Source organism: Mustelus asterias, chromosome 1 (assembly GCF_964213995.1).
Source record: "Mustelus asterias chromosome 1, sMusAst1.hap1.1, whole genome shotgun sequence".
In the NCBI taxonomy this organism is placed as follows: Eukaryota; Metazoa; Chordata; class Chondrichthyes; order Carcharhiniformes; family Triakidae; genus Mustelus; species Mustelus asterias.
In genome coordinates, this window is record NC_135801.1 from 59177779 (window position 1) to 59200103 (window position 22325).

Consider the following 22325-nt stretch of genomic DNA (forward strand, 5'->3'; position numbering starts at 1 on the left):
CTGTTGGGAATAAGTAGAAAAATGGGAACAAGAAGAAGCATTCTTTTACTGGGCTTTGGAGCGATACTCAAACCTGAATGAAGTTATTGGATCTGCTGCTCTTGGCTGTTCTCCACCAACAACAGTGTGTTGTTCCTTTAATGTTGTAAAAAGCGCCAGGGTGATTCACAAGAGTGTTACTAAATAAAATTTGGCAGTGAGCCATTTAAGGAGATATTAAGAAAGGTGACCAAAAATTGGTTGTAAAGTTAGGTTTTAACAAGGAGATTAGAGGAGGAGAGGGAGACGGGGAGGTTTAAGGAGGGAATTCTAGAGGTTTAGAACCTAAGCAGCAGAAGGCACTGCTGCCATAAGTAATTAAAACCAGGAACGTGCAAAGGGCTGAAATTGGAGGGACGCAGAGGTTTCTGGAGGGTAAGTGGTTGCATAGATTGAGAATGGGGTTTGAAAACAAGCATAAGAATTTTAAAATTGCAGTATTGGATCCAATGTAGGGCTAGCAAGCTCAGGGATGGGTGAATGGGACTTGGTGTATGTTTGGAGACTGGCATAATTCATAAAATGGGCTATTTGATCCCTAGGACCTTCTCTGCCTTTTTAATAAAATCATGGCAGCTCTATATTAATATAAAAGCAAATTACTGTGGAATCTGAAACAAAAACAGAAAATACTGGAAAATCTCAGCAGATCTGACAACATCTGTGGAAAGAGAATAGATCTAATGTTTTGATTCTGGATGACCCTTCGTCAGAGCTGAAGACAGTAGAAAATAGGGTGACATTTATACTGTTCAGGTGAGGAGGTGGGGGATTGGCAAAGATGTTATAGACAAAAAGACAGAGGGAATATGAATGGTGATGATCATGGCTAAGAAGGGTACTATTAGCCACCATTAAGAGATCAGAATGTGTAAATGGCAGACCAAGGTAAACAGAGTGTCAAAGGGCCACCTGAGACATATAACAGATGGTCCGAATGGGGTGGGGGGGGGGGGGGGGGGAGACCATGGTGGGGGGAAAAAAGATGGAAAGCAAGATTGAAAAAGGATGGAAAAATGATACAATGGAAGAAATTAAAATTTAAAAAGTAATTAAATAAATAAGGTGAAATAAATGGAAATGAGGTAGAGGCGAGAGTTCATGTTCTGAAGTTGTTGAACTCAAGTCCGGAAGGCTTTAAAGTACCCTGTCAGAAGATGAGGTGCTGTTCCTCCAGTTTGAGTTGGACTTCAATGGAACATTGCAACAGGCCAAGGACAGACATTTCAGCCTAATGGTGTGCTGAAATGGCATGTGATGGGAAGGTCTGGGTCATGCTTACGGATGGACCAAAGGTGTTCTGCAAAGCAGTTACCCAGTTTGCGTTTGGTCTCCGATGTAAAGTAGACCGCATTGGGAACAGCGAATGCAACAGACCAGATTGAAGGAGGTGCTCGTGAATGCTGCTTCACCTGAAACAAATGTTTAGGCCCTTGCAGAGAGGAGGTAAAGGGGCACGTGTTACACCTTCTGAGATTGCATGGGAAGGTGTCGTAGGCAGGGAGTTGAGTGTGACAGAGGAGTGGGCCAGGGGATTCAGGAGGGAACGGTCCCTGTGGAATGCTGACGGGGTAGTGAGGGGCGGATGTGTTTGGTGATGCATCATGCTGGAGTTAGTGGAAATGGCGGAGGATGATTCTTTGAATGCGGAGGGTGGTGGGATGAAAAGTGAGGACAAGGAGGACTCTATCCTGGTTCTGAGAGGGGTGAGAGAAGTGGTGCAGGAGATGGGTTGGGATGGCACAGGAGGTCTAATTGTGGCATTTTCCTGCCCGCCTTCCATAACCCTTGACTCTTGTTGATCAAAAATGTATCTAACTTGTGTGGCCTACCAAGAAGAGATTTAATATTTGGGTGCCATAGCAGTAAAGACAACAACCCATATTTCTAGGATACTGCAAATCATGCATGTTAGCCATTCATTACACTTACATTTGTTAACAAGTGTTTTGTGTGTTTTTTGGACTGGAGCTTGCGCTGTCTGAAATATCTCAATAGCTACTCCAGCAGACAAAGGCTACAGTGGAATTAAACCTCCAATTGTCCTGATTTCCTTGCCATTGGATCAATGTTTCGTTCTGTCAAGATATGTGGAAGCTGCTATGCAACAGTTTCTTCACACTTAAAGATGTCATGAATAGTTGTCTTTCTCTCCAAGCACATCTCCCAAGTCTTTCAATGACTAGCAAAGGATGACATGAACAGGATTGTGTTGTCTGGAAGCTTCTAGTCGTGATATTTCAACAGAGGTGGCAGTTAGAAGGTGGCCGTTGCAGGGGTGCCTTTCAATAGCTGTAACTGCGACTGAGCAGCCCTCTTTACGATCCAATCTGCTCACTCCTAATGAGGCTAGAAAAGGTGCCCTAAAGATAGTCTGTCTCACCTCTCCTGGTTGGATAACCATGTCCAGAGGCATCACCTTCTGCAGTAGAAAGACAAGGGTAGTAAAATTTGCAACCTGGAACATCAGGATCCTCATGGACACTGTGAATGAAAACCCAGAACATTGCCCAAGAATTCCAGCAATTGCTCTGTGAAGTCGGTGAGCTGGAGAGGGGCAGCTCAAGGAATTTCGAGGCAGCAAGACTTTATTCTGGAAAGGGAAACCAGAAGAACACAGAATTCATGGAATTGGATTTGCCATCAAGAATGAACTTCTGAACCAACTGGAAGGGTTCCTCTTTGAAAAAATGAATACCTCATGATAATGGTCTCAAACTGGCAAAGGCATATGGGATACTTGCCAAGGCATAGAATACAAGGGCAGCGAGGTTATATTGGAGCTGTATAAAATGTTTGTAGGGCCACGGCTAGAGTACTGTGTTTAGCTCTGGTCACCACACAATAGGAAGGATGTGATTGCACTAGAAAGGGTGCAGAGGAGATTCACCAGGATGTTACCTAGGGTGGAACGTTTCAGTGAGCTATGAAGAGTGGCTCGATAGACTGGGGTTGTTTCCATTAGAGCTGAATCGAGGTGTACAAAATTATGGAGGATATAGATAGAGTAGATCGGAAGAAACTTTTCACCTTAGTAGAGGGGTCAATAACCAGGGGCATAGACTTAAGGTAAGGAGTTGGAGATTTAGAAGGGACTTGAGGAAAATCCTTTTAACCCAGAGGATGATGAGAACCTGGAACTCAATGCTTGAAAGGGTGGTAGAGGCAGGAGTCCTAACAACATTTAAGAAACATTTAGATGAATACTTAAAACGCCATAGCAAACAAGGCTAAGGACCAAGTGCTGGAAAATGGGATTAACATAGGTGCTTGATGGCCAGCGCAGACACAGTGGGCCTCTTTCTGTATTGTAAAACTCTGATACCAGGGAATTGGATGGGCACCTGAAGAGAGAAAATTTGTAGAACTACAGGGAAAGGTGAGGTCTGGGACTCGCTAAATTGCTCTTTGCAGAGAACTGGAATGGTCTTGGTGGCCAAAGTAATTTCCTGTGCTGTAAAATATTTGCAACCATTAATGAAGATTTGTTGCTTTCCCACAAGTTCCTTTGCTTGACACATTAATGAAAACTTGAGTTGCATATTAATTTTAATTGAAATGCATCTTGGGTTTGTTTCCTTGACTTTTTTGTGTTTTCTTCAGTACCTATATCTTGTGGAAGCATTTTTGTTCGTGTCTGTAGGTGGAAGAATAAAATGGGTGGTCAGATTTCCACTTGTGCTGTAAAGTTTAGAAAATTCAGAATCCGTTAACGCTTGAAAATGACTTACTTAAAATTGTCTATGTTCTTAGAAAGATGTGTTCCAGCTGAAAGATTTGGAGAAGATTGCCCCGAAGGAGAAAGGGATCAGTAGGTATCAATTTTATTGTCACTATTTTCTGCTCTCTTGTCTGTGAGGTTACAGTATGTGGAACTAGTTTTTGCACATTTAATCATGCATACAATACATAATGGGCAGTTGGCATCAGTTGACAAAATTGGCATAATTTATGAATGTATGTAACAGTTATATTTAAGAAGTTAAACTAGTATCTCAAAATGAGCGGTAAAAGCAAATTACTGCGGATACTGGAATCTGAAACGAAAACAGAAAGTGCAGGAAAATCTCAGGGCATCACCTGTGGAGAAAGAATAGAGATAACATTTCAAGTCGGAATGACTCTTCATCATGAAAAATTATTTGCTTTGGTAACACAGTTAGAAAACACTGTGCCCTTTTACCTCTGGAAATGGATTCAATGCAACCTGCACTGATTGGATTAAAATGTTTCTATGTTAGCATGAGGGTATGTTGTGGAAAATTTCAAATGATTTTTGGTTGCAGCATGGCCACTGGAAAAAATTATCCACAATCTGGTACAAATTAACTATCAGAATAATTTATCTGAATCAGAATCCTGCCAGTATCAAATTGGCATCCACTGTTACGAGGCAACATACTGAAGGCAATTTAAGTTGACAATGCCGCATTTACAGGTGCTGCTAAAACTTTATCACTAAGCTGTATTCTTGTTAAGACTACTTACCCATCTGCCTTTATATCATAGTTGTCATTCCCCCTCCTTTTATATTCAGAACATAATAGGCGGAAATTTCCCATCCTGCCTGCTGTGGGAATCATAGCCGGCGGGACACGGACTATGCAAAGGTCCGCTGACCTTGGGCGGGATTTTCAGGTCTTGGGCTGAGCATGGCCTGAAAATCCCACCCAATGTGTTTTTTTGTGTGTTGGAAGAGGAGCTCGAACATATTAGCAAAGGCTACTCCTTGCACTTGATCATGAATCAGTGTCTCTGAAGGCTCAATTTTCCAAAGATATGTCAGACGCCGTGAGTGCATTTTGAGCCTACCTCTTCCAGATGTACCACTCTGCCAGTGACCGTTAAGGACACAGTGTCATTAGCTTCTATGCCCCAATCTGTTGTTAGACTGTCCACATAATTGAAGGAACTGTTGGTGCACTGTGAGTAATGGCTGGGCTGCATTATTTTATTATTGAAAGCTAACCATTTCATCAGATTTCCGATGGAATTCCAAAACTGGTGGCAACATGCTATGTCTGATTGCATTGAGTGACTGGATTTTCTGAAGTCCACAAAGTCCTAGATTGTACTCATGTGCCATACGTATTCTTGATCAGTGGCCAGGTAAATGCCCGTGGATAAAGACAACACTCATTCAGCATGAAACTCGTTTATGACCAGCAGCAAATTATTATATTTCTCCTCAGTGCTATAACAAGGCTTTTATTGTAAGGCTGTCCACCATGCCAACAGTCAAGTATTTGGCTTCCTGGAGCTCAAGGCTGCCCTCCGCAGCCATCTAGAGGATGATACTTATGTGTGCTCCTAAGATTGCAGCTGAGCAGCAAGCATCTTCATAGTGAATTTTAGGAGGTGTTATCGATCTGGGAACATCTTGGTGTTTAGTGGGGAGCTACATCCTACACACCCTTGGCTCACAAAGGACTCTCCATGAGGAAAGTGCAGCAAAGAAATTTTAAAAATAATTGGAAGCAATAAACATTGCAGTTTACAAAATATATTTTAATTATGGAGGCATTCTATTTTTGTTGTATCTACCCATTGCATAAGCAGTCCAGTGTACATCTTTACTCTCCCTGCCACAAATATACCATCACTTATCTAAAAGACCCCACTCCATGAGCATCAATTTTCTCAGCCCCCAATCATGCCACACACGTACAAATATACATATGAATTATGATTAGGCCACTTGGCCCCTCACAGACAAGAGAGCCTGCTCTGCCCTTGAATTAGATCATGGCTGATCTGACTTTAACCTCGACTCCACAGTTCCTCTTACTCCTGATATCCTTTCACACCTTGCTTATCAAGCATCTAACTACCTCTGCCTTAAAAATATTCAACGACTTTGCTTTCACCACCTTTTGAGGAAGAGAGTTCCAAAGACTCACGACCCTTAGAGAAAATATTCTCTCATTTCTGTCTTAAATGGGCAAACCTTTATTTTTAATTGTGACACCATTTCTAGATTCTTCCACAAGAGGAAACATCCTCTCCACATCCACCTCATCAAGATTCCTCAGGATCTGATATGCTTCAATCGAGTCACCCCTTGCTCTTCTAAACTCTGGCGGGTACAAACCTAGCTTGTCCAACTTTTCCTTGTAAGAAATCTTTCCCATTTCTGGTATGAGTCGAGTAAACCTTCTCTGAATTGCTTGCAATGCATTTACATCCTTTCTTAAATAGGGAACCCAATACGGTACACAGTACTCTTTGTTCTCCAGTTATACAGTGTCCTGTATAACTGAGAACAAAGAATCCATGACCTAAAGAGTAGATGGTGGGTGGAAAGAATGCTGAAGACTCGGTAACTCGCCAATAACCACAATGTGTGTGGCTTCTTCAGCACAATTAAAACCATCTATGGTCCAAGTACCTAGGGACCCACCCCACTGAGAGCCAAAAACAGGGAGGTGCTCATCAAAGAGCAAGAGCACTTCAAGGACCTCCTCAACCAAGATGCAGCCTTCAATGCAAGTGCCCTCAACACCACCCTGCAACACGCTATCGGCCACCACCTCAATGCAACCCCAGCTCGCCGTGAGGGCGAAAAAGTCATCTGAAAGCTAAAAAACAAGACCTCTGGCTCAGATGGAATGCCTGTTGAAGTATTAAAATGCGGCGGTGAGGCACTCTTGACAAGAATCCATAACCTCGTCACCCTTGTCTGGAAGGAAGAGAGCATGTCAGGAGATGAAAGAGACACCTTAATTGTGAGCTGTCTCCAAGAAAGAAGACCAACTGCGGAGATTACAGAGGGATTTCTCTACTCTCCGACGCGGGAAAGGTCATCGCAAGAATCCTCCTCAACCTGTGGCAAAGTCTGCAGTTCCAGGATTGGATTATTCAGCCACTGCAGAACCCACCTCCCCGGAGTGGAAACAAATCATCCTTGACCCTGAGTGACTGCCAAAGAAGAAGAAAAGTATAACTGAAGCATATACTCTCTAATTTTATATTCAATTTCCCTCGTAATAAACAATAACATTCTATTAGCTTTCCTAATTACTTGCTGTATCTGCATATTAACCATTTGCAGTTCATGCACTAGGGCACCCAACTCCCTCTGCATCTCACAACTCTGCAATCTCTCACCATTTAGATAATATGCTTATTTTCTATTCTTCCAGCCAAAATGGACAATTTCACACTTTTCCACATTATACACTATTTGCCAGATCTTTTAAAGTATCTTTATCCATTTTTAGCCACGTGATGTTCTCTTCACAGCTTTCCTACATCCCTTTGGCATAATCAAAGTTAACAACCGCACATTCGATCCCTTTATCCAAGTCATTTATATGAATTGTAAAATGTTGAAGCCCCAGCTCTGATCACATCCCACTCATTACATCTTGCCAACCTGAAAATGACCAGAACTTCAATAAGTTGGTTAAACATGATTTTCCACTCACAAAACCATAATTACTTTGAATTTGTCCAACTGCCCTGCTATAACTGTTTTAATAATAGCTTCCAACATTTTCCCTGTGCCAGCTGTTAGGCTAATTTTGGCCTATAGTTTCCTGCTTTCTGTCTGTCTCCCTTTTTGAATAAAAGGAGTTATATTTGCTATTTCGCAACCTAATGGGACTTTCCCCAAATTTAAACTTTTGAAAATTAAAACCAACACATCAACTATTTCGTTAGTTACTTCTTTTAAGACCCTCAGATGAAGTCCATCAGGACCTGGGGACCTGACAGTCCACAGTTCCAACAACTTGCTCAGTATTACTTCCTTGGTGATTGTAATTTTCTTATTCCTTCTTCCCTCCCATTTCCTGATTTACAGCTATTTCTGGGATGTTACTTGTATCACCTATATTAATAAAGATTGATGCAAAATACCTATTCAGGTCACGTGCCAACTCCTTATTTTCCATTATTAATTCCCCAGGTTCATTTTCTGTAGGACCAACGCTCACTTTAATTTGTTAATTTTTTTAGAACTTTGTATAGAAGTTCTTACGATTTCTAGCTAGCTTTCTCTTGTACTTTAATTTTTCCATCCTCATTGTTCCACTGGAGCAAGCTGAGAGGGAGTGATTGGAGGCAGCAGTGCTGGTGAGAGATTAATTGAATTGTTTATTTATTTAATTAGTCAGCTAGTGTGTATTTTATTTTGGCCTTTACTTTTGCAGTAGTTTTTTAAGTTTATAGTGAAAACTGGAAGTGGGCTGCTAAGGAGTCTGGGAAGGGTTTTTATTTTAACTTTAAAAGTCAGTTACCTGGGGGGTTCCCCCTCATTGTTCCACTGGAGCAAGCTGAGAGGGAGTGATTGGAGGCAGCAGTGCTGGTGAGAGATTAATTGAATTGTTTATTTATTTAATTAGTCAGCTAGTGTGTATTTTATTTTGGCCTTTACTTTTGCAGTAGTTTTTTAAGTTTATAGTGAAAACTGGAAGTGGGCTGCTAAGGAGTCTGGGAAGGGTTTTTTAAGCGCGTGAAGTATAAAAGGTAGGCTGCAGTATACAGCGGGCAGCGTCGGGAGCGGGCTGTGGAGTGAGTGGGAAGCAGAGTGTGAGCTATAAGGCTTTGGCTCACAGGGCTTAGGCAGAAAGGGCGAGCAGGGGTGAGTTTAATTCATTTTTGCACTTTCTACCTGGTACTGGCAAGGTATCTAGAGGGGATGGGTGTGTTAGGGAACTGGAGCTGGAGTTGGATGAACTTAGGATCATTAGGGACGCAGAGGTGGCCATAGACAGAAGCTTTAGGAATACAGTTACTCCGAGGGATGAAAACAGATGGGTGACAGTGAGAGGGGCTGGGAGGAAGCAGTCCGTGCAGGGATCCCCGGTGGTCGTTCCCCTTAGCAACAAGTATTCCGCTTTGGATACGGTTGAGGGGGATGACATACCAGTGGTGAGCCGCAGTGAGAGGATCTCCAGCACTGTGTCCGTCTCTGTGGCTCGGGAGGGTAAGGGGCAGAGCGGGAGGGCAATAGTTATTGGGGACTCGTTAGTTAGAGGAATAGATAGGAGGTTCTGTGGCAGCAAAAGAGACTCACGGATGGTATGTTGCCTACCGGATGCCAAGGTCCGTGACGTCTCAGACCGTGTTTTCCGGATTCTGAAGGGGGAGGGGAAACAGTCACAAGTCGTGGTACACATTGGTACCAATGACATAGGTAAGAGAAGGGATGGGGATTTAAAGCAGGAATTTCTGGAGCTGGGCTGGAAGCTGAAAGCCAAGACAAAACATGTGGTCATCTCTGGTACGTTGCCGGTGCCACGTGATAGCGAGTTGAGGAACAGGGAGAGAGTGCAGTTAAACATGTGGTTGCAGGGATGGTGTAGGAGGGAGGGTTTCAGATATGTGGATAATTGGAACACATTCTGGGGAAGGTGGGACCTGTACAAACAGGATGGGGTACACCTGAACCAGAGGGGCACCAATATCCGAGGAGGGAAATTTGTTACGGCTCTTCAGGGGGGTTTAAACTAATTTGTCAGGGGAGTGGGAAAAGGAGTTGTAGTCCAGAAGTCAGTGAGGGTGGTGAGGTATTGGGGAAGGTATCAGGGTCAAGGGTGGGTACCGGTAGACAGGAAGGTGGGTTGAAGTGTGTCTACTTCAATGCAAGGAGCACCCGGAACAAGGTAGATGAACTTGGGGCGTGGATTGGTACTTGGGACTACGATGTTGTGGCCATTACAGAGACGTGGGTAGAACAAGGACAGGAATGGTTGTTGGACGTTCCGGGGTATAGATGTTTCACTAAGTGTAGGGAAGCTGGTAAAAGAGGTGGAGGAGTGGCATTGTTAATCAAGGATAGTTTAACGGCTGCGGAAAGGCACTTCGAGGGGGATCTGCACACTGAGGTAATATGGGCTGAGGTTAGAAGTAGGAAGAGCGGTCACGTTGTTAGGAGTTTACTACAGGCCCCCAAATAGTCATAGAGTTGTGGAGGAAGAAATTGCTAAGCAGATTATGGATATGTGTGGGGGTCACAGGGTAGTTGGCATGGGGGACTTTAACTTTCCAAATATTGATTGGAACCTTTGTAGGTCAAATAGTTCGGATGGGGCAGTTTTTGTGCAGTGTGTGCAGGAGGGTTTCCTGACACAATATGTGGATAGGCCGACAAGAGGTGAGGCCACATTGGATTTGGTACTGGGAAATGAACCGGGCCAAGTGTTAGATTTGGTTGTGGGAGAGCACTTTGGAGATAGTGACCACAATTCGGTGTCTTTTGTTATTGCAATGGAGAGGGATAGGGCCGTACGGCAGGGCAAGGTTTACAATTGGGGGAGAGGTAATTATGATGCGATTAGGCAAGAATTAGGGGGCATAAGTTGGGAACAGAAACTGTCAGGAAAAGGAACTAATGAAAAGTGGAACTTTTTCAAGGAACAAATACTGGATGTCCTTGATGGGTATGTCCCTGTCAGGCAGGGAGGAAATGGCCGAGTGAGGGAACCATGGTTCACGAAAGAGGTGGAATGTCTTGTGAAAAGGAAGAGGAAAGCTTATGTAGGGATGAGGAAACAAGGTTCAGATGGCTCGATTGAGGGTTACAAGTTAGCAAGGAATGAGCTGAAAAAGGGGCTTAGGAGAGCTAGGAGGGGAAACAAGAAGTCCTTGGCGGGTTGGATCAAGGAAAACCCCAAGGCTTTTTACTCTTATGTGAGGAATAAAAGAATGACCAGGGTGAGGTTAGGGCCGGTCAAGGACAGTAGTGGGAACTTGTGTATGGAGTCAGTAGAGATAGGCGAGGTGATGAATGAATACTTTTCTTCATTGTTCACCAGGGAGAGGGGCCATGTTTTTGAGGAAGAGAAGGTGTTACAGGCTAATAGGCTGGAGGAAATAGATGTTCGGAGGGAGGATGTATTGGCAGTTTTGAATAAACTGAAGGTCGATAAGTCCCCTGGGCCTGATGAAATGTATCCTAGGATTCTTTGGGAAGCAAGAGATGAGATTGCAGAGCCTTTGGCTTTGATCTTTGGGTCCTCGCTGTCCACGGGGATGGTGCCAGAGGACTGGAGAATGGCGAATGTTGTTCCTCTGTTTAAGAAAGGGAATAGAAATGACCCTGGTAATTATAGACCGGTTAGTCTTACTTCGGTGGTTGGTAAATTGATGGAAAAGGTCCTTAGAGATGGGATTTACGACCATTTAGAAAGATGCGGATTAATCCGGGATAGTCAGCACGGATTCGTGAAGGGCAAGTCGTGCCTCACAAATTTGATAGAATTTTTTGAGGAGGTAACTAAGTGTGTTGATGAAGGTAGGGCAGTTGATGTCATATACATGGATTTTAGTAAGGCGTTTGATAAGGTCCCCCATGGTCAGCTTATGATGAAAGTGAGGAGGTGTGGGATAGAGGGAAAGTTGGCCGATTGGATAGGTAACTGGCTGTCTGATCGAAGACAGAGGGTGGTGGTGGATGGAAAATTTTCGGATTGGAGGCAGGTTGCTAGCGGAGTGCCGCAGGGATCAGTGCTTGGTCCTCTGCTCTTTGTGATTTTTATTAATGACTTAGAGGAGGGGGCTGAAGGGTGGATCAGTAAATTTGCTGATGACACCAAGATTGGTGGAGTAGTGGATGAGGTGGAGGGTTGTTGTAGGCTGCAAAGAGACATAGATAGGATGCAAAGCTGGGCTGAAAAATGGCAAATGGAGTTTAACCCTGATAAATGTGAGGTGATTCATTTTGGTAGGACTAATTTAAATGTGGATTACAGGGTCAAAGGTAGGGTTCTGAAGACTGTGGAGGAACAGAGAGATCTTGGGGTCCATATCCACAGATCTCTAAAGGTTGCCACTCAAGTGGATAGATCTGTGAAGAAGGCCTATAGTGTGTTAGCTTTTATTAACAGGGGGTTGGAGTTTAAGAGCCGTGGGGTTATGCTGCAACTGTACAGGACCTTATTGAGACCACATTTGCAATATTGTGTGCAGTTCTGGACACCTCACTATAAGAAGGATGTGGAAGCGCTGGAAAGAGTGCAGAGGAGATTTACCAGGATGCTGCCTGGTTTGGAGGGTAGGTCTTATGAGGAAAGGTTGAGGGAGCTAGGGCTGTTCTCTCTGGAGCGGAGGAGGCTGAGGGGAGACTTAATAGAGGTTTATAAAATGATGAAGGGGATAGATAGAGTGAACGTTCAAAGACTATTTCCTCGGGTGGATGGAGCTATTACAAGGGGGCATAACTATAGGGTTCGTGGTGGGAGATATAGGAAGGATATCAGAGGTAGGTTCTTTACGCAGAGAGTGGTTGGGGTGTGGAATGGACTGCCTGCAGTGATAGTGGAGTCAGACACTTTAGGAACATTTAAGCGGTTATTGGATAGGCACATGGAGCACACCAGGATGATAGGGAGTGGGATAGCTTGATCTTGGTTTCAGATAAAGCTCGGCACAACATCGTGGGCCGAAGGGCCTGTTCTGTGCTGTACTGTTCTATGTTTATCAATCTTTTCGTTATTCTTTGTTGTTTTTATATTCTGTCCAATTATTTGACCTGCCACTGATCTTTACACAATTATATGCTTTTCTTTGAGTTTGATGCTTTTAACTAACGACAGATAATGGGTCTTCCTTTTGGAATTTGTCTTTCTCATTGGGATATATCTGTTCTGTGTATTCTGAAATATTTTCTTAGATGTCTGCCACTGCATCTCTATTGACCTATCCCTTAACCTACTTTGCCAGTTCACTTTAGCTAGCTCTGCTTTCATGCCCTTGTAATTGCCCTTATTTAAGTTTAAAATACTAGTCTTAGACCCACTCTTCTCTCCTTGGGGTGGCACGGTAGCACAGTGGTTAGCACTGCTGCTTCACAGCTCCAGGGACCTGGGTTCGATTCCCAGCTTGGGTCACTGTCTGTGTGGAGTTTGCACATTCTCCTCGTGTCTGCGTGGGTTTCCTCTGGGTGCTCCGGTTTCCTCCCACAGTCCAAAGATGTGCGAGTTAGGTTGATTGGCCATGCTAATAATTGCCCTTAGTGTTCTGAGATGCGTAGGTTAGAGGGATTAGTGGGTAAATATGTAGGGATATGGGGGTAGGGCCTGGTTGGGATTGTGGTCAGTGCAGACTCGATGGGCCGAATGGCCTCTTTCTGTACTGTTGGGTTTCTATGATTTCAAACTGAATGTAAACATTAATCATATTATGATCACTACTACCTAGGGATGCCTTCACTATGAGGTCATCAATTTATTCTACAATTCCAGGTTTAGTATAGTATGCTTTCTGGTTGGCTGCAGAATGTGTTGTAAAAAACTATCTCAAAAATATTCAATGAATTCCTCATGTCGGTTACTTTTGCCCATCTGATTTTTCCAGTCTATATGTTGGTTAAAATCCCCATGATTATCGCAAATTAGTGTAAACATTATTATGTAAACATTTAGGCCTTTCCAAAAACAAATTGTCAGGCCATTTACGTTATTGCTATTTTGTAGGACCTTGCTGAATGTGATGGCTGTTGTGTTTGCTGCAAAACCACAGTAAAGTGCTTTGTGGCTATGAACCCTTCATAGAACCTGTGAAGGGTTCTATACACTAACTCCAGCTGGCTCATCTTTCATTAATATAACCATAAGAAAGGAAACATTTTAATAGATTCTTTCTTGTCATCAGGACATCGCAGTGTTTCACAGTACTTTTGAAATGTAGTTATAATATAAAGAAGTATAGCAACCAATTAGCACACAGCAAGGTCCCGCAAACTGCAATGTGAAAATTTACTCTTGGTCTGGTTTTTGGATAAAGACTCATGAAGAATTCTTGCTTTGAACAGTACCACAAGATCTTGGATCGACAGACAGGGCTCATTCAAAAGACAGAACCTTTGAAAGCGTGTCGAGCTAGGTTATGAGTTCCACTGGGGCTTTTTTGATTTGATTTATTATTGTCACATGTATTGGTATACAGTGAAAAGTATTGTTTCTTGCACGCTCTACAGACAAAGCATACCGTTCATAAGAAAGGAAAGGGTGCAGGATGTAGTGTTACAGTCATAGCTAGGGTGAAGAGAAAGATCAGCTTAATGCGAGGTAGGTCCATTCAAAAGTGTGATGGCAGCAGGGAAGAAACTGTTCTTGAGTTGGTTGGTACGTGTCCTCAGACTTTTGTATTTTTTTCCCAATGGACGAAGGTGGAAGAGAGTATGTCCAGGATGCGTGATGTCCTTAATTATGTTGGCTGCTTTTCTGAGGCAGTGGGAAGTGTAGACAGTGTCAGTGGGTGGGAGGCTGGTTTGCCTGATGGACTGACCTTCGTTCGCGACCCTTTGTAGTTTCTTGTGGTCTTGGGCAGGACAGGAGCCATACCAAGCTGTGATACAAACAGAAAGAATGCTTTCTATGGTACCTCTGTAAAAGTTGGTGAGAGTCATAGTGGACATACCAAATTTCCTTAGTCTTCTGAGAAAGTAGAGGCATTGAACTCTTTACCTTGAGTCAGAGACCAGTGTGCCACCACTGAGCCAGGGCTGATGCTATAGACAGGAATTGGTCCCTTAGAGGAAAAGCGATGTATGCTCCTTCCATGTATCAGAACTCAGCTGTACAACAGCGCAGGAAAACTGCCTAACTTCAAAAGTTCAACAGCACGATACCACAAATTAATCATATTCTCAGCCACCCGAGCACAAGTGTTGAACCAACCTTGCCAAACAGTTAGTGATATCAATGAAACATGATAAGCTTTTGTTTCTGACTAGCTGTAGTTTAGATGGGCTGGTGAAAATCTTGTCATGCAGCCAAAACCTTTCTGACTTGCACTAATCATGAATAATTTTCAGTTGGTTCGCTATGAGGGGCAAGTGCAAAGTGCTGATATGTTTTTATTATTTTAGCCTCCATGTCAGTGAAGGAAGTACTGCAGAGTCTAGTTGATGATGGAATGGTGGACACTGATCGAATTGGAACTTCTAATTACTTCTGGGCATTTCCAAGTAAAGCTCTTCATGTCAGGAAAAGGAAACTGGAGCAATTGGAGAGTCAGGTAAATGTTGTAGTGTCCGAGATGACCAAAGGATTTGGGCTTAAAGGAATACTTGTCATCTGTATTGAATCTAAAATGAATATTTAATTAAAATGATTATTCGGAAGTGAATGAGCAAACCTTTGTCAGAACAGTTACTGACAACTGATCTTTCGTTTGCTGTAGGAGCCAGGAAATGATGTTCAGTCTCATCCAGCTTGATTTTATCTTAAACTTTTGGATTGGTCTATTATTTTCTTTTTTTTATTCCAGTCCCATAAAACTTGATCCTTTTGGTTTTACCTTGAAACTCAATACATTGGTCAAATTTGCAATTTTTTAATTCATTCATTGGATGTGGCTTCACTGGATAGACCAACATTCATTGCCCATCCCTAATTCCCTTTGAGAAGGTGGGGGTGAGCTGCCTTCTTGAAGCACTGCAGTACATATGGTGTAGGTGCACCCACAGTGCTGTTATGGAGGGAGTTCTAGGATTTTGACCCATCAACAGTGAAGGAACAGCGATATATTTCCAAATCAGGAAGCTGAGTGGCTTGATGGGGAACTTGCAGATGGTGATGTTCCCATGCATCTGCTGTCCTTGTCCCTCTAGATGGTAGTGGTCATGAGTTTGGAAGGTGCTGTCTAAGGGGCCTTGGTGAGTTCCTGCAATGCATCTTGTAAATGGTACACTGCTGCTACTGTGCATCGGTGGTGGAGGGAATGAATGTTTGTTAAATGAATGTCACAGGCTGCTTTGTCTTGGGTGGTGTGAAGCTCTTTGACTGTTGTTAGAGCTGCACCCATCCAGGCATGAGGAAAGTATTCCGTGGTTACACTCCTGAAATGTGATTTGCAGATTGTGGACAGGCTTTGGGGAGTCAGGGAGTGAGTTACTCGTTGCAGGATTCCTTGTGCCTGACCTGCTCTGGTAGCCACAGTATTTATATAGCTAATCCAGGTACGTTTCTAGCTAATCACCAATTGTCTGAGACTTGGGACTTTAAGTTTTCCCACTTCAGATGTCACTGCAGGCCATTACTTATGGCCTGTTGGTTGGGGGCAATATTCTTATCTGCTTGGGAATGTATTGGATGTGTTTGAAAATTTCTTGTAACTTTTAACTGAAAGGATACTGCAGTTCAGTGATAGAATTTCCCACCACTAGGTGTCATATGGTGATGGATTGTAATTGGTGACACCCAGTGGTGGCAAATTGATGTACATCGACACTGAGAGCAGTAAAACCTGCTTTAAAGAGCAGTGCACAAAAATATTATTTTCTAATACTGTCATTTTGGTTTAAGATGAAATTATTTTTTAAAAAACTATGTTTTAAGCTGTCCTGCAGCTTGAACACATTCCTCTCTGCCTTTTAAGAGTTAGCATTTAGCAATATTTTATATAATCCCTGATAAATGTTGGAAGATTAATTTCTCTGATTAAGCACCATTAAAGTGGTGATATGTGTTCTTTAAAATGAATTTAATGAATGAGGATGTATTGGTGCAGTGTGCATTCAGGGTGTGTTCTTAGCTGTGGTGCTGGAGTGCTTGGCTGAGACAAGGAGTAGAAACCAATGGATGTGATGAACTTAAAAATCTCTTAGTGGATAGAGCAAAAGTACTATTGTAAAGGCCTAGTATCTTGTTAGGACGTGATATGTGTGAGTGTGGGCCCATTAATATTATGTTTTTAAAATTAGATGTAATTCTGTTTCTTTTCCTACACCTGAATGTGAATGATTTATGATTGGTTTATTGACGTACAGGCCGTTAATAAAGTACACACTAGATACTTGTTCAGTGAATTTCTATTCTGTGCTTTTTTAAGGGAAGTCAGTAATTTTGCTAAGATGAATATAATATCTAAAATAAAATTAGTAATATAAAACATTTTTAACTTGTTCTGCACATAAAACCATAATTAGTAAAAAAAAGAAGTTACAACTTCAGTGTGATACGGAATAGTTTCACTTTGTGCTGATGGTACAGTTGCAATGCAACGACAGCCTAAATTTGATGCAGAAATTGACATTGATTACAAGGGATCATTCAATATTACTCTAGCTTCCTCCATTCAATACTGTAATAATCTATGAAAGTAATAGGGATAGAGTAATGAATGGTTTTGACAGATGCATGATAATTGCCCAGTGTTAGCACAATCAAGCGTTTGATGCACAAACTTGTGAGTCAGATTCACTCAAGTCTGTGTCCCTTTAGAATAATCCCCTTTGGCACAGATTCCATTTTGTCTGATCATGCCTTTGAAATTCAAGGCGCCATATAAATGCAAGTAGTTGTTTATATCCACAGTGGCTTAGTGGTTAGCACTGCCCCTCACAGCACCAGGGACCCGGGTTTGATTCCTGGCTTTGTGGCATTTGCCCGTTCTCCCTGAGTCTGCATGGGTTTCCTCCGGGTGCTCTGGTTTCCTCCCACAGTCCCAAAGACGTGCAGGTTAGGTGCATTGGCCATGCTAAATTCTCCCTCAGTGTACCCGAACAGGTGCCAGAGTGTGGCAACTAGGAGGTTTTCACAGTAACTTCATTACGGTGTGAATGTAAGCCTGCTTGTGACACAAGTAAATAAATTTAAACCTTAAAGCTTGTGAATCTTAAATTCAACTCATACTACTTTCTAAATTTGCTTTTTGATTTTTATTTCTCCTTTTCCCTTTGCAGCTCATTGAAGGAACCGAAAGGAAACAAAGTTTACAGCAAAGAGTTGAGAAAGCCAAAGTGGGGCGCCAGAATACAGTAAGAAATGTTATGTTGAAACTTGGGTCTACCTAGGCAAAAGTGATAGGATTGGTACAATGTGTTTTCTCTTAATTGGATAATCTCATTTTGAGCAATTAAAAACTACTTGAATTTTTATTTGAGAACCTATAGCTTGGCATTATTATGACAAGCTATCACATCCCTCCTATAACGTGGCTCCCAGAATTGCACACAATACTCTAGCTATGGCCTAATCAACATTTTATATAGTTACAGTATAACCTCCCTGTTCTTAACCTCATGCTTCAGCTAATATTGGCAAGAATACCATATGTCTTTTTAATCTTTTTATTCACCTGTTCTGCTACGTTAAGGGACTGGTGTACATACATACCAAGATCCCTCTGATCCTCATGTTTAAATGGATTTCATCAAGAATAGATTATATTAGTTTGCCTATCAAATAAACAGTACGAGTTTCAATGGCTGCTCAAGATATTCTGCTTGCCCAACATATGTATGGAGTGACTAGTAGTTGTAGGGTGTGTAACATTTCAAATACAAGCAAACATTTTATATCCCAGTAAAGCCAATCAACAATATTCGGTAACTCTAATTTACTGTGGTCCCCACAGATGCAGCAAACATGTTTGACAAAGATCAGCATGACATACAATACTTCTGGCATTACTGATGGAGAAAATTAAGTGAAGATTTTTTTTTCAATTCCTCCCAAGTACAAAGTTAATCGTGTTTTCTTAAATATGTGGGCAATGTTATATTCATGTAGTCTGAAACTATGACAAATCATTGGAAGCCTTTAATTTACTGAGGATAACAACTAAAAAATAGTGGATCAGCATGTAGTTATTGGATAATGCAATGAAATTGTAATACCATATTTGCAGGAAAATGCTGAAATTTACTTGTAACATTTAGATTCTGGTTAAGTCTTAATCTTTATATGTCTCACTTCCCTGACATATAGTAACATGTTCATTAAATGATTGTGAAATGTTATTTTCAAGAACTTTGTGGCATGTCACTAGGAAGCTGCAAGATCTGCAAGCATGCTGAAACAAGTAATTAATTGGCAGGTAAACTAGTATGGTTTGGCTGAATTTTAAGTTACAGTGTACTCACTTCACTAAGTTCTTGAATTTTATTGGCAATCTGTAGTTCAAAGAAGCAGCCTCAGCTTTTACAGTAAGTTTTTTGTTAATAACTGAGCCAAATTAGCTTGTCGATTCTAATGCAAAAAGAAAACACTGCAGATGCTGTAAATTTAAAATTAAAACAGAAAATGTTGTAAATACTCAGCAGACCAGGAATCATCTGTGGATAGAAACCAGAGTTAACATTTCAGGACCTGTTTACCTCTGCTTGCTGACCTACACTGATTTCGAGTTAAGCATTACCTCCATATTTAAAACAATCTTAGAATCTTAGAAACCCTACAGCACAGAAAGATGCCATTCGGCCCATCGAGTCTGCACCAACCACAATCCCACCCAGGCCCTACCCCCATATCCCACCCACTAATCCCTCTAACCTACACAATCCAGGACACTAAGGGCAATTTTAGCATGGCCAATCAACCTACCCCGCACATCTTTGGACTGTGGGAGGAAACCGGAGCACCCGGAGGAAACCCACGCAGACATGAGGAGAATGTGCAAACTCCACACAGACAGTGACCCAAGCCGGGAATCGAACCCATGTCCCTGGAGCTGTGAAGCAGTGGTGCTCACTGTGCTATCGTGCCGCCCTAAAAATACTCATTCTTCTTTTCAAATGCCTTGATGGCCTGGCCCCTTTTTATTTCTATAATTTCCTTCAGCCCCACAACTGTCCAAGATATCTGCACTCCTCTAATTTACGAACATTGGAACAGGAGTAGACAATTGAGCCCCTTGAGCCTGCTCTTCCGCTCAGCTGTATCATGGCCGATTGTTGACCTCAATGCCATTTTCCTGCACTATCTCCACATCCTTTGATGCCTTTAGTATCTAGAAACCTATTAATTTTTGTCTTGAACATGAGCCTTTATTTGCTCATCACTCTCATGCTCGTTAACATGGCCTCCAGCAACACCCTGATTTTAAAATTAGCATCCTTGTTTTCAAATCCCTCCGTAGCCTCAGGTCTCCTTCCCTTTGTAATCTCCTCCAGTCCTGCAACCCTCTTAGAGCTCTCCTTGCCTCCAATTTTAACGACTTATTTTTGATCTCTTCACCATCAGCAGTCTTCATTCCATATGCTCTGGAATTCCCTCCCTAAGCCTCTCCCCCATGCTGCCTTTCTGCTCTTTAAGATCCTACATTTGAAAGTCTACCTCTTTGATCAGATTTTTGGTCATCTACCCTAACATTGTTTTGTGGTTCAATATCAGGTTTTGTTAACAGTCCTTTGAAGTGTCCTGGGGTGGTTTACCAAATGAAAGGCACCTTCTAAATGCAAGTTCTTATTATTCCTGGAGGAATGTTTCCCATCTTGCTGCCATATGAGCATTGAGAAAGAATCATGTAGTGCAAGACTTGAACTAATGTCAGATCAATTATTGTCATGGAGAAGACCAAGTAAGATATCTTTACAAAACATGGTGTATAATAACTACATGCTTTTGCACGCTCAGACCTTTCTTGAAAAGAAATCTGCCTGGTTACATTGTTCCATCTTCAGAAGTTTCCTTTAAACCTACTTTTGATCTCTTCCCCTGCTGTATAATTCCTTTCCTATTACTGCTTGGATCTAATCAACAAATAAAGTACATTGAAGATGCTGTATGAATGTAATTTGTTTCTATTTGGATTTGAAAAATATGGAAGGCAGAAAAATATCTGTCTGTTAAGCTTTCAGAAAACCAGTGTCCAAGACAAATATCAGGACCAATCTTGCTATCCATGTAGATATTAATTCAGTTCAACTTGCTTACTGACCTTTGATTCAGTGAAAATCCATTTTATTGGGAAAAGATGCTGCTGTGCGCAAAAAAAAGTTTATTGCCAGATAGGAGTAATAAAGCAGAAATAATAACAGGGCAGCAATAACTTGACTAGAATTGAGCCCATTGCCAATTTATGCTGACATATCTCTCAATTACTACTTAATAAAACCTATTCCCAAGATGTGTTTTGGATCATAAATTGTCAGTTAAAGGGAAGCTAAGATATAAAAGGACTTCAGACTTCACTGTACATCCTATTACCCCATAACTCTTTACCATGGTCTACAGAAATATGATCCTGTTGATTAATGGGCAACAGCACATATTTCCTCTAAAGTGTGACATGTTTACGTCCCAAAACATCACAATTTTGTTGAAAGTTTAACAAGTCAATGCTAAATGTAAGAAGAATCAGAATAGACAGTGAAGAAACTGGCTAGCGTGTTACTAAAGAAAAGCTGCTGAAGATGTATTGAAAACGGTGGTGGCACAGTGGTCAGCACTGCTACCTCACAGCGCCAGACACCCAGGCTCAATTCCGGTCTCGGGTCGCTGTCTGTGTGGAGTTTGCACGTTCTCCCCATGTCAGCGTGGGTTTCCTCTGGGTGCTCCGGTTTCCTCCCACAGTCCAAAGATGTGCAGGTTAGGTTGATTGGCCATGCTAAATTGCCTCTTTGTGCCAGAGAGATGAGCAGGGTAAATATGTGGGTTGTGGGGATAGGGCCTGGGTGGGATTGTTGTCATTGCAGGCTCAATGGGCTGAATGGCCTTTTTCTGCACTGCAGGGATTCTATGAAGTGAGTTCTGAATGATCATTCAGAAAAACATATGTTGAGTAAATCAAATCATTGAATACTTTTTGAAAACTGCTTTATCCACAATTTCTCTGACTTGGTAGCTATAGTTTATAGCCTGAAAGATTGCATATTTCACAAAAGCTTTGATGACCTTAACTATGAAGTATTTTGGGGGGTTTCTGAGTAACCTCTTATTGGGCTGGACTTTGCGGTAGGAAAGGTCGCTGTTATTTAGATGGAAATTGGACAGCAACCTCTGGCATCTGAGTGAGATTGTTCGGTTGTTAGCTTTGCATTGGGACTTTCTCACTAGGATGTAAAGAGGTGTGCCATAAATGTTGGCCTTTCCAGGAACATTCTATAAATGAATTTTTAAAAAATCTCAGTCTTGGTTTCAATTGTAATGAAAATGCTCATTGCTGGCTTGGAAAATTCTTATGGGAGAGCAGTATGAACAGTGTCAAATCTGATGGGATTTGAACTTCTTGCTGGATCATCAATCCAAGCTTCTGGTTTACTAGATCAGCGATGAGGCAATAACCTTCTAATCTACATGGAATTTTTAAATTGAAAAAAATTCTTATGTAACTTGTACAGTTGCTGAGTTGGCCATTTTTAGTTACATGGTGGTTTTGGGAGCACTGCTGCTGACTAGCATGTATTGGCTAATAAAGGGGAAAATCAACCAAAGGCAGCTTTTTAATCACTGAGGCTACTTCCTGGGCATCATGTAGCTGGCTGTTAGGTTGGAACATATCGAACTCAGCTGTGATGCCCTACCTTGATGTGGAGATGCCGGCGTTGGACTGGGGTAAACACAGTAAGAAGTTTAACAACACCAGGTTAAAGTCCAACAGGTTTATTTGGTAGC

At 42.0% G+C, this 22325-nt stretch overlaps 1 protein-coding gene across 1 annotated transcript in view; it reads left to right on the forward strand.

Annotated features, from left to right (window-relative positions):
- mnd1 (meiotic nuclear divisions 1 homolog (S. cerevisiae)) overlaps positions 1 to 22325 on the forward strand; it is a 41310-nt gene that overhangs the window by 4488 nt on the left and 14497 nt on the right. Inside the window, exons 3-5 of the mRNA XM_078211356.1 lie at positions 3793 to 3850; positions 14855 to 15003; positions 17672 to 17746. Of these exons, the coding sequence (XP_078067482.1) occupies positions 3793 to 3850; positions 14855 to 15003; positions 17672 to 17746 (282 nt within the window). The remainder of the gene's footprint in view (positions 1 to 3792; positions 3851 to 14854; positions 15004 to 17671; positions 17747 to 22325) is intronic.